The 14,283-nt window shown below is 36.9% G+C and overlaps 3 protein-coding genes across 3 annotated transcripts; 2 read left to right on the top strand and 1 right to left on the bottom strand.

Moving 5' to 3' along the window:
- Positions 1-21: 21 nt before the first annotated feature.
- On the bottom strand, positions 22-3,034 carry LOC147296794 (uncharacterized). The gene is made up of 3 exons (XM_086236031.1): positions 1,002-3,034; positions 745-835; positions 22-643 (listed from the first exon to the last, which is right to left on the bottom strand). Exons 1-3 carry the CDS (start codon positions 2,949-2,951, stop codon positions 447-449), a joined length of 2,238 nt encoding a protein of 745 aa, XP_086092157.1. The 5' UTR covers positions 2,952-3,034; the 3' UTR covers positions 22-446.
- Positions 3,035-6,248: 3,214 nt separating this feature from the next.
- On the top strand, positions 6,249-9,662 carry LOC147296795 (E3 ubiquitin-protein ligase AIRP2-like). Its single transcript, XM_086238024.1, has 5 exons — positions 6,249-6,457; positions 7,523-7,673; positions 7,767-7,833; positions 7,924-8,158; positions 9,125-9,662. The coding sequence occupies exons 1-5, from the start codon at positions 6,378-6,380 to the stop codon at positions 9,333-9,335; spliced, it is 744 nt and encodes a 247-aa protein (XP_086094150.1). The 5' UTR covers positions 6,249-6,377; the 3' UTR covers positions 9,336-9,662.
- A 467-nt stretch (positions 9,663-10,129) lies between these two features.
- Positions 10,130-14,064, top strand: DES-1-LIKE (fatty acid desaturase family protein). Its single transcript, XM_086254494.1, has 2 exons — positions 10,130-10,641; positions 12,859-14,064. Exons 1-2 carry the CDS (start codon positions 10,477-10,479, stop codon positions 13,675-13,677), a joined length of 984 nt encoding a protein of 327 aa, XP_086110620.1. The 5' UTR covers positions 10,130-10,476; the 3' UTR covers positions 13,678-14,064.
- Positions 14,065-14,283: the final 219 nt, after the last annotated feature.

Genomic DNA, 14,283 nt, shown 5'->3' on the forward strand with positions numbered 1-14,283 from the left:
CAATACAGTTAAATTATTGGACTTGGGATACAAATCAGCTGGCTGAAAACCCGACAAAATTACTGCAAAAGCATTCAAATAGTTTTACAAATAAGATTTTCATACAACTATTGGGACCTGTATATTGCAATAAATAAAGGGCGCTATCATGTATATTGCCTACTGAAAGCAGCAAAAGCTTTCATTTGGGAAGAGAGGAGAGGGGGCCAAGGAAACCAATTCCTCCAATGAGTTGATGCTGAGCCAGAAGATGAATTCTCTTCTATATTCTTCTCTTGTCATCACTTTTATTTTTATTTTTACAAATAAATCAAAGAAGCAACTTCTACAACATTTCACACACTGGGAGCCTGAATAGGGACAAAATTTGAAAAAACAAAGAAAACAAAGGCTGAGGATAACTACGAGGGAGGAGTGATGCAACAACGGGTCAACTTAGGCTTTTGTTAATAGTAAAGGTGCCTACTGCTAAGCTCTGACATGCATGAAGATAAGGCTTCCCTTACTTGGACATTGCTGGAATTCATATGGAGTGCATCTTCATACAGTCTCTTTGCCTGTTGAAGCAACTTCACCTTCTCTTTACTATTGCTAGGCCGTAGGCGGGCTCTTTGCTGTAGTGCCATGCCCCATCTAAATAGAGCTGCCATTTACACGATCTTAAAATTTAAAATAGAACTTAATATCTTATACACTATCTTCTCAAAAATGAGAATGAAAGAGGGAAGAGAACCTGAAACATACCATCCGGTGCATGAACATTTCCCTTAGACATCATGGCATCAAACTTATCAATTGCAGCCAAGAACACTTCATCAGCATCAAAAGCTGCTTCCTGAAATCCACAAAGGATATGGTTTAAAGCCTAATTCAACTGACCATAATGCAGCTGACACAACTGAGTACTAAAACTACAAACAAAGTTGACCAGCATGAGTTATCCTCATTGATAAGCAGAATTTATAAAAATCACAAAAAGTTTAGTCAAGAAGAATTCTTACTGGTCCAATATCTGCAATCAACTGTGCACGGAAGGTGAGAGCAAGACCCCAATTGTATAGGGCTCTCACATCATTCCCGTCAATTGATAATGCCAGTCTATACTTTCTGCCTGCTTCCACAAGAAGTTCTTCACATTCTTCACACACATTAATGAGGACAGATGCAATTTCATCTTTCCTGGTGATTTTATCTTGCATTCTAATCCATTTCTCAGCAGATAAGGGGTCACTTCTAGAAAGGTGTATTCTCAACTCACGACTAATCCTTAATTTTAATTCTCCATGAACAAGGTAAGTGTTGCCTAACTGGCCCACAGCCAGCAAACTCATGGGCTTCATATCTATGGCTTTGGACAGTAATTTGGCTGACCTATACAATATGATCTCTGCATGATCTTCATTGTGTCTAGCCCTTAAAAATTCCTTGGCTTGTTTTAGAAGATCATTAGCTTCTGTAACATACCTATCGAACACTACATCATCTGAAACCAATGAAGATGAAAGGGAAGCGAGTTCACTATCATGTCCAGACATGTGATCGGCCAAATGGGAATTGTCTTTGAGAGTTTCTCTATCTTCTCTAGTATGAGACCCATAAGCCTCATTCTCACTGCTATCCTGGATAAGAGAAGACCTGTATGCCCCACCAGATTTCTTAAGCATTTGTTCTTGTACAAAGGAAGCTTTACTTTCCATATGTTTCATTCTGACACTAAAATCTACAGAATCAAGCAGACTGTCATGGGATTCCCATGTTTCAGTATGATTATTATGACCCATCTTCAAAGAGATGTGACCATTGCTCATGAACTGCAATTGGTTTTTCTGATAATCAAACTCTTTGCTATCTGCATATCTGTTAGGACCCCCACCCACCTCCTCTGAATTCATCTTTTCATTTTTTGAATCAATTTTGATTCTTCCATTTCCAGTCTCATCTAAACCAGACTTATTTATCGAATCTTGAGAATGATCCAAATTTGTGATTCCCTTATTGTCATTAACAGAGTCAAAAACCATTTCCTTAACAGAGGGCATTGAACTTTTCCCTCGAGATTGATCGTCGATCACTTTCTCCACAGTCTCTCTCTTAACATTATTTTTCCCTCTATTAGGCTTGGCATCAGCCGCCTTTTCTTTAAACAAACCCCCAATGTATTGGAACAACTCATATCCAATTTCAACAGGCTCTTTATTTCTTTTACTTGGCTTTTGGTTCTCAGCTAACACAATATTGGACCTACCCATATTTTCAATAGACTCATCAACAACATTCCTAGCTTTGGAGGCCAATAAACTAATAGTTTCCATGACCTTAACATAATTTTCCAAATCAGTAACTGTAATTGCTCTGGAATCAATAGCTTTTTGTATATCATACCATAAATTATTAACTTTAACATTAAACCCATCAAAAATTTCCACCAAATTCCTCAATTTCTCATGATAAACAACTAAATTTTCTTCCTTTGCCCTTCTCTTATTCCCACTTAGGCTCACTTCACTAAAACCTCCACTACGAACAAACCCAAATGAAAACCCAAGAGCAAAAATTAAAATTGAAGCTGGAAACACGATAATCGAAGAGACCTTAACCCTAGAAATGGCAAAAGCACATACAAGACCTAAGAGAAAGACGAAGACATGTTTTCTATCATCGATTCCTATAGAAACCAGAAAATCACGAAACTGATCCGACTCACCAGAGCGGTCCGAGTCACCGTCGAGTCTCGAATCGTCCCACCCGCCGTAACTCGCTGATTCAGAGGCACAATGAGCTCTGACAGAGGAGAATCCATGTGTGTTGGGATTGTAAGACAATTTTCTGCGGGAGTTGTGAAGAAAGGTCAGATTTTTGGGAGAAAGTGACGGAAAACGGAAGAGAAAAGCTGACGGTGAGAATTGAGGCTTCGAATAATTGATGAAGTATTGGGAAATTAGGGTTTTCATTGGGAATTGCTTGGAGGTCACATGGCAAGTTGGCAACTACTGAGCATAGTTTTCTCAGAGTCCCAGTCTTCAGCTGGAGCTGAGTTGAGTGTACAGTGAGTCGATGACTTTGATAGTTTGATGTGCATGGGTATTTTGGTGAATATACAAAAAATAGTGGGCATTTTCGTCATTGAAAGCCTTAGTTTCGACTCTTCCTTCCCAGGGCCTTAGGGTGTTTATGGGGAAAATCTTTTTTTAACATGATTAAGTTATTAACCTCTAATTATGAGTGCCTTGGCCAAAAAAAAAAACCCTCTAATTATGAGAATCCTAACAATATAGCAGTTGTGTTTGTGTGTTGGTTGTTGTGGGTGTTTACAATGATAGTTTTTTTTTTTGGCCCAATACAATGCTAGTTTAAGCAAGTATAAAATGATTATAATAATGCAAATGATAAATGTTTGGTTCAACCGTTCAATATATATAAGAAATCATCCTCGTTACAAGTAAACCATGATTCTTGTTGTGAGTGTAATATTTATTATTTCTATCTTTTTTATCATGATAAGTAGGGTGTATACACTAATAAGTAATAACTAATAAATTTTTTTCTCTCATTACAAGTTAATTACAATTTGATACACATTCATTGTATGTCGTTATATTTTTTTAATGGTTAATTATTTTTTATAAATATGTGTCAAATTATTATTAATTTGTAAGGAGAAATGGCCGTTTATAGTTAAGGAACCAAACATTGTTGATAAGAAATTTGACCTTGAGCTGCAAAACAAGCACTGAAATTAATGGTGTGTGTGGTCCTTGCTTGTTCATTTGTGGCTTAGGGAGAGAAGCTTAGATATAAGAATCATGTGAATGACTGATTAATATGGATCTGTCCGTTTAACAATGGTTTCCATCAGTTTGGGCTATTGACTTTTGTACCACAAAATTCATTCATTATATCTGCAACTTCAGACTTCAGTGGAGATAAGCTGTTTGTTTTTGTTTGTTAAAATGTTTTTTTTTTTTGGCCAAGATTGTTTGTTAAAATGTTAATGATGATAGCTTGGTTCTTATTTTACAAGCACAAGTTAATGCGGATGGTTTAAGTTTGTTATTATTAGACTGCAATGATATCCCAACAACCAAAAACCAGAATGTCCATTGAAATTTGAAACTTCAATTGGCAGCAATGACAAAAATGGTAATTATGCTATTTGATGATTTTGATCCATGATCACTTCGCACTACTCCTTAAGAAAAAGGTGTAAGAATTAAATAGACTAATGTCTTGTTTTACTTAGAGTCAATATTACACTAATATTTAAGATACAAGTAATATGTTTATTAATAAAACATAAATCAGTAAGTTCATCTTAAATAATTACTTATCTAAGTTAGACTAGGAAGACTTAGTTACCTAAAAGGCCTTATGCTATAAATAAGGCAATGATTAAGCAAAGTCTTTATAGAGTTCTATTAGGATTGAATTATGGAGTCTTTGATGCGAGGAACTAGGAATCTATGACTACTCTATATAAGCACAGGTCCCTAGCCACACATCTAACACTTAGAACCAATAAACTCTACCCCATTGTGTGAGAGGTTCATTTATTGATGTAATGGCTAGAAGACTTGAGCATCTTGACTGGAGGTATTCAATTGCTAGTAGTATGTCTTCATCAGGTTAGTAGTTAATTATATATTTCGATTATATACTTAATAATAGAAACATATTGATGTCGAATTATACTTGTATCTGTTGATTTGTGTATGCTACATAATTTATGTTTCAGTTCTTACGAAAGGTAGTCATTTAAAACAAGTACATAACTTAATCTCAATCTTTTCAAACTACATATTTTTGAACTTGATGTATACGCTTACATATACATATATGGTAACTCTTTTAATCATCAATTAATACATCAAAACTAAAAATGAAGGAATTAATATAGAATATAAATACCCAATCAGGTCAAATGGAATAATTCAAATGAAGATTTAGTTTTTATATGGGTTAGGAATTTGAATTTTGGGATTTCTACAATATTGGAGAAGATTAATAACGAGTTTGGTAATGTACATAGTTGATTTTGTCAAAAAAAAAAATCTACATAGTGGTTTAGTAATAAAGGATAAATGTGAATAAACTATAACTCGTACACCTTGAGTCCAAAACTTTATGAGACCGGAACCAAATATTTGTGGTTTAATAATATTTATCTCCATAATTTTAGAGATGTCTCAATTTTGAATCATCATTTTACAAAAGAATTTCAATTTAGTTCCTACTTTATTAGTATGAAAAGTAAAATCTAAAATGTTTGATTTTAGCCGATTTAAAAAATAAAAAGATTTTTTTTAAAGTCTACTTGAAACATAAGACTGATAACCCAGCTCACAAATTACAGTAAATCTCAGTCCGGTCTACTTTAATGAAATTGGCACGACATAGAACCCACCGAGTGCTCGGTAATTGCCACTGTCAGACAATTACAATTATTGTTACTATGCAACAATAGTTATTTGAACTGCATAAGAATAATACTTATAGATATTCTCTTATGTTTTTTATTACATAAACATGTCAAAAACTAATAAAATTAACATAAAACATATAATTCAAGTTATGAAATAATATTCATCCGTGTTATAACTAAAAAATGATTATTGCTAATTGTCATTGTTCGAAAATGACAATTTATCCAGTTAAAAAAAAATACATACCGAGCACTCTACACAAAAAGCATGAAAAAATTATAACGTTAGCTTTTTTTGTCACAAATTAAATTTATTTGTCATTGTAACGGTGTAACCTTTTAGAGAGATTTAGTTATTATCAAAGGCACTAAAATAAAAATGAGCTTTAAGGGTCCAACCCAACGGTTGCTTGTTTCTAATCTGACTAGCCCAAAAAAGTTAAAGGGTACGTTTAGAAATAAATGAATGTTGGAGGGGCAAAAGTTGGGTGAGGGCGGGTGTAACGATCATTCGGTGCGTGGAGGAAAGCTAACGAATAAGAAAGCAAAAGGTGGCAGACAAAAGCCAAAGAGAGTGGATAGGGCCGTCATGGGCACACACATTCGTGCGCGGTGCGCGCCTCTATTTCGAGGCTCTACTTGAATAAAAAAAAGAAAGAAAATAAATCATAATAATTATACTAATTATTATTTAAAGTTTATTCTATATATTTCTTGTGTTGGGTGGCCACGTGGCGAGTCGCCGTCTCGTCTTCACTTTCAAGAAGCGCATAGAAGCAACACGAAGGCTGAGGGGACTGAGAAAGGAAAGAGAAAGAGAGAAAGAGTAGAGAGAAAGTGAGGGTTTTGGGAGGGAGGGGTAAGAAAATTAGGGTTCTTTGAGACGGATTGAATATCTCTATCTTTGTGCGTTTGTAATTATTTTGACTTTTTATTTTTTTTAATTTTTTGTTCGGAGATGTACATAGCTTCAATGCGAAAGTCATTCAAGGACTCCCTGAAAGTGCTTGAAGCTGATATTCAGCATGCAAATACTCTGTAAGTGATCAGCTGCACTATTTGTTGGTGGGTTTCTTTTGGTTTGAATTATATGGGATTATATGCTTGGCGTTGTTTGTGAAAATTGTGAATTTTTTTTTAAATTAATATTTTTGTTTCATTTTGTGCTTGAATGCGAGTGTTAAAGGTTCCAACTTCACTTTCATTTGTGGTTCATGTTCGAAATGTAAGATTTTCTCCCATCAGTTTGGTTGTTTGGGTTAGCAATTTAGTTTTGTTACCTTTTTAAATTTCAATGAAGAAGTTTAGCCCTCCCTTTTACCAAAAAAAAAAAAAAAAAAAAATTCAATGAAGAAGTTAAATCAATTCGCTTAGCTCTGTTTTATTTATTTTTAATTTCCTTCGAGTAATGGCAGAATCAAAGTATTATTTGTTCCTTCTTGTTGAAAAAACCCCCTCACATCCTTTATTTTGCCCATCTCTTTGTTACTTGTTTCTGGGTCCGATTTATCCACAAAAAAAGGTCTTGTGGATTGTACTGAGTATGTTCTAATTTTTCAATAGTGGTCTCTTTTCTTTGAATGGGGTTTAATTATTTTTCACTGACAATAATTGATTCTGGGTATGGGAAAACATTAAAGCATTATTTAAGTGGATATTTATTTGTGCATTATCCTTATCTTGATGAATTGTCAGTGGGTATTTAAGTTCACGTGGCCAATGGGTCCACCTGCTTGTACTGTTAGTCTCTTTCTTTTCGATGCATATATTACATTATCATTTATCACCATTTGGTTCATACACCTGCATTTTCATGTTTTATATTATTTTGACAACTCGGGTGGTTACATTGGCTTGTAGATGATTTGTGAAAAACAAAATGCTTAATGATAATTTTTAATGGAATGTTTCAGACATAAGCTCCAAAGACGTTTTATTGTGTGAGTGTGTGTGTGTGTGTGTGCGTGTGTGTGTGAGAGAGAGAGAGAGAGAGAGAGAGAGAGAGAGTTGTTGGGATGGTATAGATTTTTAATCTTGATGGCTTATTTTGGTCATTAGTTTTCTGTTTCTATTTAAATCCTTATCTTGAAATGTGAGGTGCAGGGCCTCAGATTTTCCAAGGGAGTATGATGGTGCTTGTCTTCAAATGAGAATGTCATACAGTCCAGCTGCTCACCTTTTCCTTTTTCTGGTGCAATGGACTGACTGCAACCTCGCAGGAGCCCTTGGGCTGTTAAGAATTCTAATTTACAAGGTTGGAGCTTGTAGCTTCCAATCGCTTCTATTTCTTTGAGTTAGATTCCAATCATGGATGTGGGTGACCATCGCATTTTGCCTTATGCTACAGGTTTATGTGGATGGCACAACCACCATGTCTACCCATGAAAGGAAAGCAAGCATCAGAGAGTTCTATGGTAAATTTTGTATTTCAGCAGTTTGGCTATATGGTTTTTGTTGAGCCATTATGTGTTTATTTTCTTACTGATGCCTGATTTTGTGGCCAGCTGTTATTTATCCCTCTTTATTGCAACTTCAGAGAGGTGTCACTGATAGTGAAGATAAAAAGCAGAAGGCAGTATGCATGGAAAGGTATCGAAGAAGAGTTGATGAGGAAACTCGACAGTGTTTCGATATAGACATTGAAAGAGAAGAGGAATGTGGTATATGCATGGAGACAAATAGTAAAATTGTATTGCCCAATTGCAACCATGCTATGTGTCTGAAATGTTACCGTGAATGGTACTTTCCCTCTCTCTCTCTCTCTCTCTCTCTCCAACCATTTTCAGATTTCTTGAAACTTGAAAGTTAGCCTGTCACTTTATGATATTGGTGGTACTTATCTTGGAAGATTGGTATCAGTATTGCTCAGAAATTATGTTGTCGATATCAAATAGTCAACAAGACTTCAAGCCCTACAATTGTATTAAAAACACGGGTAAATTAGGGGGCTGATGAAATACTTTCTTTGTTCTGTTGCATGTATGATCATTGGTGCAATTCTTAATCACAAATTTTTTGTTATCATCATTAATCTTGGAAATGAACTATTCTTATTCTATCAATATGATTTCTTCACCAGATTGTTTTCACTGGAAATGTGGCATTCTTTTGCTTAACCTTGCATCTATTATTATACATTCCATTGCTATCTTTGTTTGGGCAATTCTTTAAGTCTTTTGTTGCCTCAATGGTACTTTCTTGGGGACTATTTTGACTGTATAAATTTCGTATCCTTTCTGTTTTGGTTGGCCTGTTTTGTTTACCTTGTTAATCCAATTCTTTGCATTTACTATGTAATAGTTGAATCAAAGTTGTACTTTTGTTTGTTAGATTTTGTTGGTTTCATTCAAGTGGCAGAGGCAATTAGATTGGTTATTGTTGCTGAGAATGCAATAGGATTAATGAATAAGTGTTCCTTATTTTACAAAGAATACATGGGCAATGTCACCCGGGTTTGAAATGCACTTTGGGCAACGCCATCATGAGCACGGTGGTATTAATTTATGGTAATTAGAGATTGCATGTGAGAGGAATTATGCTGCATTTTATTTAGACATGCTGCCCTATGCACATATTCGGTGTGCGGATGGGAGAATTTCTCAGAAAATTTGTATCATTTAAATAAGTTTATATAATTCGAAATGTTTACTTGTCCTGTGTGTACTTGAATATGAATGAAATTAATGTTCTGTTGACATAATGCAGGCGAACAAGATCTCAGTCGTGCCCTTTCTGTCGTGACAATCTTAAGAGAGTGAACTCGGGTGATCTCTGGGTATACACTGACAGCAGGGACATAGTTGACATGGCAACAGTGATGAGGGAGAACCTTAGAAGGCTTTTCATGTATATAGATAAGTTGCCTTTAGTTATTCCGGATAACCTTTTTGACACGTATGATTCCCACCTGAGATAGGTGATTGATGCAGTCCAAAGCCACATTCTCCTGTGGCAATTTTAATGAATTAGTTACTCTTCTTTTGATTACACGAGGACCGAAATTCCTTCGGCAAGTTTAAATCAGTATCTTCCCACTTCGGTTCAGAAGAACCCAGCCAGAGTTATTGTTGGTCGGCGGGTGAAGTTGAGGAGTTTATAAATTGTATGTCGTACATGTGTACATGGTTGTACAGCTTTGAAGTTCGCTTATAAAATGTTTTGCAGATTCTCTTTTCTTTTTCGTTTTGAGATAACTGTAAGTATAATCTTAGTCTTTATAAATTCCTCTCCAGTTGCTTGTTCCTGAGAATTTTCAAATTGAATGGTTGGATAGTAAAACTGTTTTTAAAGCAATCTGACACAGAAAAAGTAATGGTGATGAGTATGGTTATGGTGTGGTGCGTTTCCAACGAAGATGGGTGAACATAATGTGATGAGAATGCTTTTCTTATCGTTGAAGAAGATAAGTTTATGTTTTAGTAGTACCTTAAAATGGAATATTAGGGTTGCCTGGAACTAAAGCACTAGGGGTTAATTTTAATTCAAGTGGCTAAACGGTGAGAGAGGGTGGTGTTGGGCCGGGTTCTAATTGGCAATTAATAACTGAAGCGATTAGAAAGCTAAATCTGGAAGAGTGGGCTACAATGCATAGGGCTCTTCTTGAAGGGCTTCCACTGTGTTTGTTGTTCCAGAAATAATTCATAAACTAATAGTGTAGAGCAAACACTTTTTTGGGAATTATTTTTGTCATAGTTTTTGTGAGAGACGTTGTTTTGACTTTTTGTATACAATAATTATAATTCTTTGTCATTCTTCATCAATATCAGAAACACATAACCGTCATAACTAAAAGACTCAAAGTAGGGGCGCGGAAGGACACAATTGCTTTTGATTGGCAAAGAGAGTCCAACAAGTTCCAGCTGTAACAGTCCACACCCCACAAAATTGCTCCTCTCTCTCTCTCTCAAATTTTAGTCACCAAAGTGTTTATATACTATTCTTTTACGTTTTTACCCCATTAATTTAAAACAAACAGCTCAGATTCAAAAGAACCAGGGAAAGAAAACCAAAGAAAAATCAGGGAGGGAGGAACAGAAGACAAAGAAAAAGAAAACGAGATGGGAAGAGGGGAAGAGAGAGAAAGAGAAGATGAGGGAGTGATGGCTACAGACTTCTTTTGGTCTTTTACAGATGAGCCTCACGCCTCTAGGCGCCGTCAAATCCTCTCTCAGTACCCTCAGATAAAGGAGCTCTTTGGCCCTGACCCCTGGGCTTTCTTCAAGGTTCTTCCACAAACACTTTGCTATCTTTTTTTTTTTCTTATGTATATTTGGATTTGCTTTTGTTGTATGTAATTGGCATTTTGTTAGGTTTTTTGTGTATTGCCTTGTCCGATAGGCTATGTGGTTATTTTTCATTGGGTTGAGATCTGAGACAATGTGGGCGAGTCCTTGAATATGATTTCGATGATTTTTGCTTCTTTTCTGGGTTTGGGTATTTCTTCATTGCTCTTGCATTGTCGTTTTGGTTGTTTTTATCTAATTGGGGTTGTGCGTTTTGTTTTTCTGTTATGTTCTTGCCATGTTGCCAACTTGCTTTATGCAATGTATTTTCGATTTTGTTTCATGGGTTTTTTCAAGAATCATTACCTGTTGTTGATGCAAATTTCCGTAAGAGAGATGCAACAACTTAGAGGTGGTGACTTGGCTGATTCGAAGCCCTGCTGAATGATGACGTGAGATCTTCCTCTAGACAAACACAAGATCAAAGGAGATGGACCGGTGTGGTACCAGCCAAACACGCTCCGATGATGAAGTCAGTGATGATGTTTGATGGTAGGTGAGGAAGAACAAAGGATGAACTTGGGAGAATAGGAAGAACAAGGCAAATGTTCTGGGTTATTCTCAGCAAGTTGGGTATGCTCTTGGGTGAGTGGGAATTTTTGTGTAAGTGTTTTATAGATAGGTTGATAGATCTCGATTTTGCACATATGAGTTGGTATATATAGGCAAATGAGATTGTGATGAGTAAGTTACCTGCATGTGAATGAATGGTTGCCAGAGACCCACACGTTTGGTCAGAACTAGCTGCATGCACAGATATTCACCTCCTCAGCATTCAATGCTGCATTGAATGCTCCATTAAATGCAAGGTTGGAAGGTTCAGGCAAACTCCCCCAATAATCATGGATGCAGACTGGGATATTCCATCTGTCAGAGGATTTGTGTCAGGTGCATTTAAGTGTGGCGGTTTCGTCTCAATCTGATCCTCCTCGGGGTGGCGGCGGTATGCCGAGCCGAACCGAACACATGTGCCTATGAGTATTCATGAAGTCCATGTGTGATCGGATCGGACACAGGATTCCGGACCGAACCGACCCAGAAGAAGGGGATCCCTCAGAGTTATGACTAGCTGGCGCTAGAATCTGAAAACAGGGTTTCTTCCGTGCCGAGCCGAGCCGAACTGGGATGACCGCGGGAAAGATGAACATTCGATCCCCTGGAAGATCATTGGTTCGGCTCAGATCGGGCATGGAGGACCTGGCGCGGGGACCCGATCTGAGCTGGCAGAGGGAGTGCCGAGCTATGATGATGTGGAGGTCAAAGTTTTGACCACCGAGAAGTCAAACGCTGAAGTTGAATCTAACCAGCCACGTGTCTAGCCATGATTGGCTGTTGGATCGGTGTGGGTTTATCCACAAACACCTGTGAATTGTAGGTGCAGCTTTTGCCTTTACTGGTTCGGTCTTTTCGAATTTGAAGAAAAACTTCTATTTCTTGGCATTGACTGTTCGGTCTTCTCTTGCTTTATTGTGGACATCTCTTGAAAGTTTTCTACTTTTTCGGAATTCTCTTACGCAATTCCTATGCGACCTATCTCTTTCTCGTGAAAAGTTATTTGATAGACCTTTCTAGTGAAAATTGACTTCGAGTCCCAGATCCATTTTCCTACACTTAGTGATGTTTTACAAATTCTACATCGGTTGTACAGATGCTCTCTAGGTTGGTTGAGGGGAAATTGAGCAAACCATTGGTGTGTGGAATGGCATATTGAAATGCATTACTTGAAGTTAATTTGGTAGCCAAAGAATTGAGCTTTCTGCATGACTATTCTGTTTTTACAGTGACTTTGGTGTTTAAGATGTTATGCATAATTGGCTTGTTGTTGGGATATCCCCACTTCATCTATGATCGGTATCTTTTGGTTGAAGAAAAGAGGAATCTTAAAATGTATGAACAACCATAATCAGAGACATTATGACTTAAGTATTAATCAGTTGTAATTTGTGTAGTTATTGTTCTAGTTTCAGTCTGGTTTTTCTGATTTGGTTTCCAGAACTCAATTCAACCTGTTAATTTGCACACTTTTGTCGGTGTGAAAATTTGATTATTAGTTAGTGGTGATTTATTCTGGTTTGAGGTAAACTGAAACTTACATGTCTCCCTCAGCTATTCTTTATTTTTGTTTTGTGACCTTGAAATGAAATCTCGGTGCTGCAGATTACTGTGGTTGTCTTGCTTCAGCTTTGGACTGCTACAGCCCTCCACAATGCAGGCTGGCTGAAGATACTGGCAATAGCCTACTTCTTTGGCTCTTTTCTCAACCACAACCTCTTCTTGGCCATCCATGAGCTCAGCCACAATCTCGCCTTCTCAACTCCAGTCTACAACCGTTGGCTCGGTATTTTTGCTAACCTCCCAATTGGTGTTCCCATGTCTGTCACCTTCCAAAAATATCACCTTGAGCACCATCGCTTCCAAGGAGTAGATGGATTTGATATGGACATTCCGAGCAAAGTTGAGGCCCATTTAGTGACAAATGTGGTAGCGAAAGCCATATGGGTTCTCCTCCAACTCTTCTTTTATGCTCTTCGGCCTGTGTTTCTCAAACCAAAACCCCCTGGTTATTGGGAGTTCATCAACCTTTTTATTCAGATAGCCCTTGATGTTGCCATGGTGTATTTTTGTGGCTGGAAATCTTTTGCGTATTTGATCCTCTCTACATTTGTTGGGGGTGGGATGCATCCAATGGCTGGTCACTTCATTTCAGAGCATTATGTCTTCAATCCTGATCAAGAGACATATTCTTACTATGGCCCTCTTAATCTCATGGCTTGGAGCGTGGGGTACCACAATGAGCACCATGACTTTCCCAGAATTCCTGGAAGCAAGCTCCATAAGGTGAAGGACATTGCACCAGAATACTACGAAGGTTTGGAGTCATATAAATCTTGGAGCCAGGTCATCTACATGTATATAATGGACCGAACAGTTGGGCCATTTACTCGAATGAAGAGAAAGCCAACGAAATCTGAGTAGATGCTCTCTTGTGTAATTCTTCTTCCATTTCTTTATCCTCTCCTGGTTCTTTATGGGTTACTGATTTTAAATTTTTTAATTTATATTGTTTGTAACACACCAACACTTGAGGAGTGAAACTTTTGTTGTAATTTACACTGACCAGAAGTAAGTTATTTATTCACTAGTTAACAATTGGAAAAGATCATTTGTTTTAGCTAGGAACTAAAATTATAAATAGGTAGAATTAGTATCTATGTGGTATTATATTGTCCTTCTTCATATCAAAAGAGATATTATCGAACCAAAATAAGTAAACTGAGGTAGGAAAAAAACATCGCTGACAGCAAATTAAAACAACTGCGGACTGTATATACACAATTCTAAGAACCAAAATGTGGAGCAAAAGAGGGAGGCTATGCAAACCACCCTTTTGTGCTGAGTTGACCACCCTAATAAATTTTTTTTAACTTCTTTCCTATTTTATCCTTTATTGCAAAAACATGATAAAATCACCCAGATCCATTCGGTGGTCATCTATCGAAATATCCACCAATGTTCGGCAGATAAGTGTCGAATAAATACAAATATTTCGGCAGATAACTGTCGAATGCCTTTTTCATTTCC

Source organism: Dryas octopetala, chromosome 1, assembly GCF_963921425.1.
Source record: "Dryas octopetala chromosome 1, drDryOcto1.1, whole genome shotgun sequence".
Classification (NCBI taxonomy): Eukaryota; Viridiplantae; Streptophyta; class Magnoliopsida; order Rosales; family Rosaceae; genus Dryas; species Dryas octopetala.

What these genes read in the sequence shown, in the direction of transcription:
- LOC147296794 (XM_086236031.1), bottom strand. Translation starts at nt 2,951, where the DNA reads ATGAAAACCCTAATTTCCCAATACTTCATCAATTATTCGAAGCCTCAA. An exon ending in TGATTGCAGATATTGGACCA is followed by an intron (nt 836 to 1,001) that starts GTAAGAATTCTT and finishes TGTGGATTTCAG; the next exon opens with GAAGCAGCTTTTGATGCTGA. An exon ending in AAATGTTCATGCACCGGATG is followed by an intron (nt 644 to 744) that starts GTATGTTTCAGG and finishes TGTAAATGGCAG; the next exon opens with CTCTATTTAGATGGGGCATG.
- LOC147296795 (XM_086238024.1), top strand. Translation starts at nt 6,378, where the DNA reads ATGTACATAGCTTCAATGCGAAAGTCATTCAAGGACTCCCTGAAAGTG. An exon ending in TAAGAATTCTAATTTACAAG is followed by an intron (nt 7,674 to 7,766) that starts GTTGGAGCTTGT and finishes CTTATGCTACAG; the next exon opens with GTTTATGTGGATGGCACAAC. An exon ending in CTGAAATGTTACCGTGAATG is followed by an intron (nt 8,159 to 9,124) that starts GTACTTTCCCTC and finishes GACATAATGCAG; the next exon opens with GCGAACAAGATCTCAGTCGT.
- DES-1-LIKE (XM_086254494.1), top strand. Translation starts at nt 10,477, where the DNA reads ATGGGAAGAGGGGAAGAGAGAGAAAGAGAAGATGAGGGAGTGATGGCT. An exon ending in ACCCCTGGGCTTTCTTCAAG is followed by an intron (nt 10,642 to 12,858) that starts GTTCTTCCACAA and finishes TCGGTGCTGCAG; the next exon opens with ATTACTGTGGTTGTCTTGCT.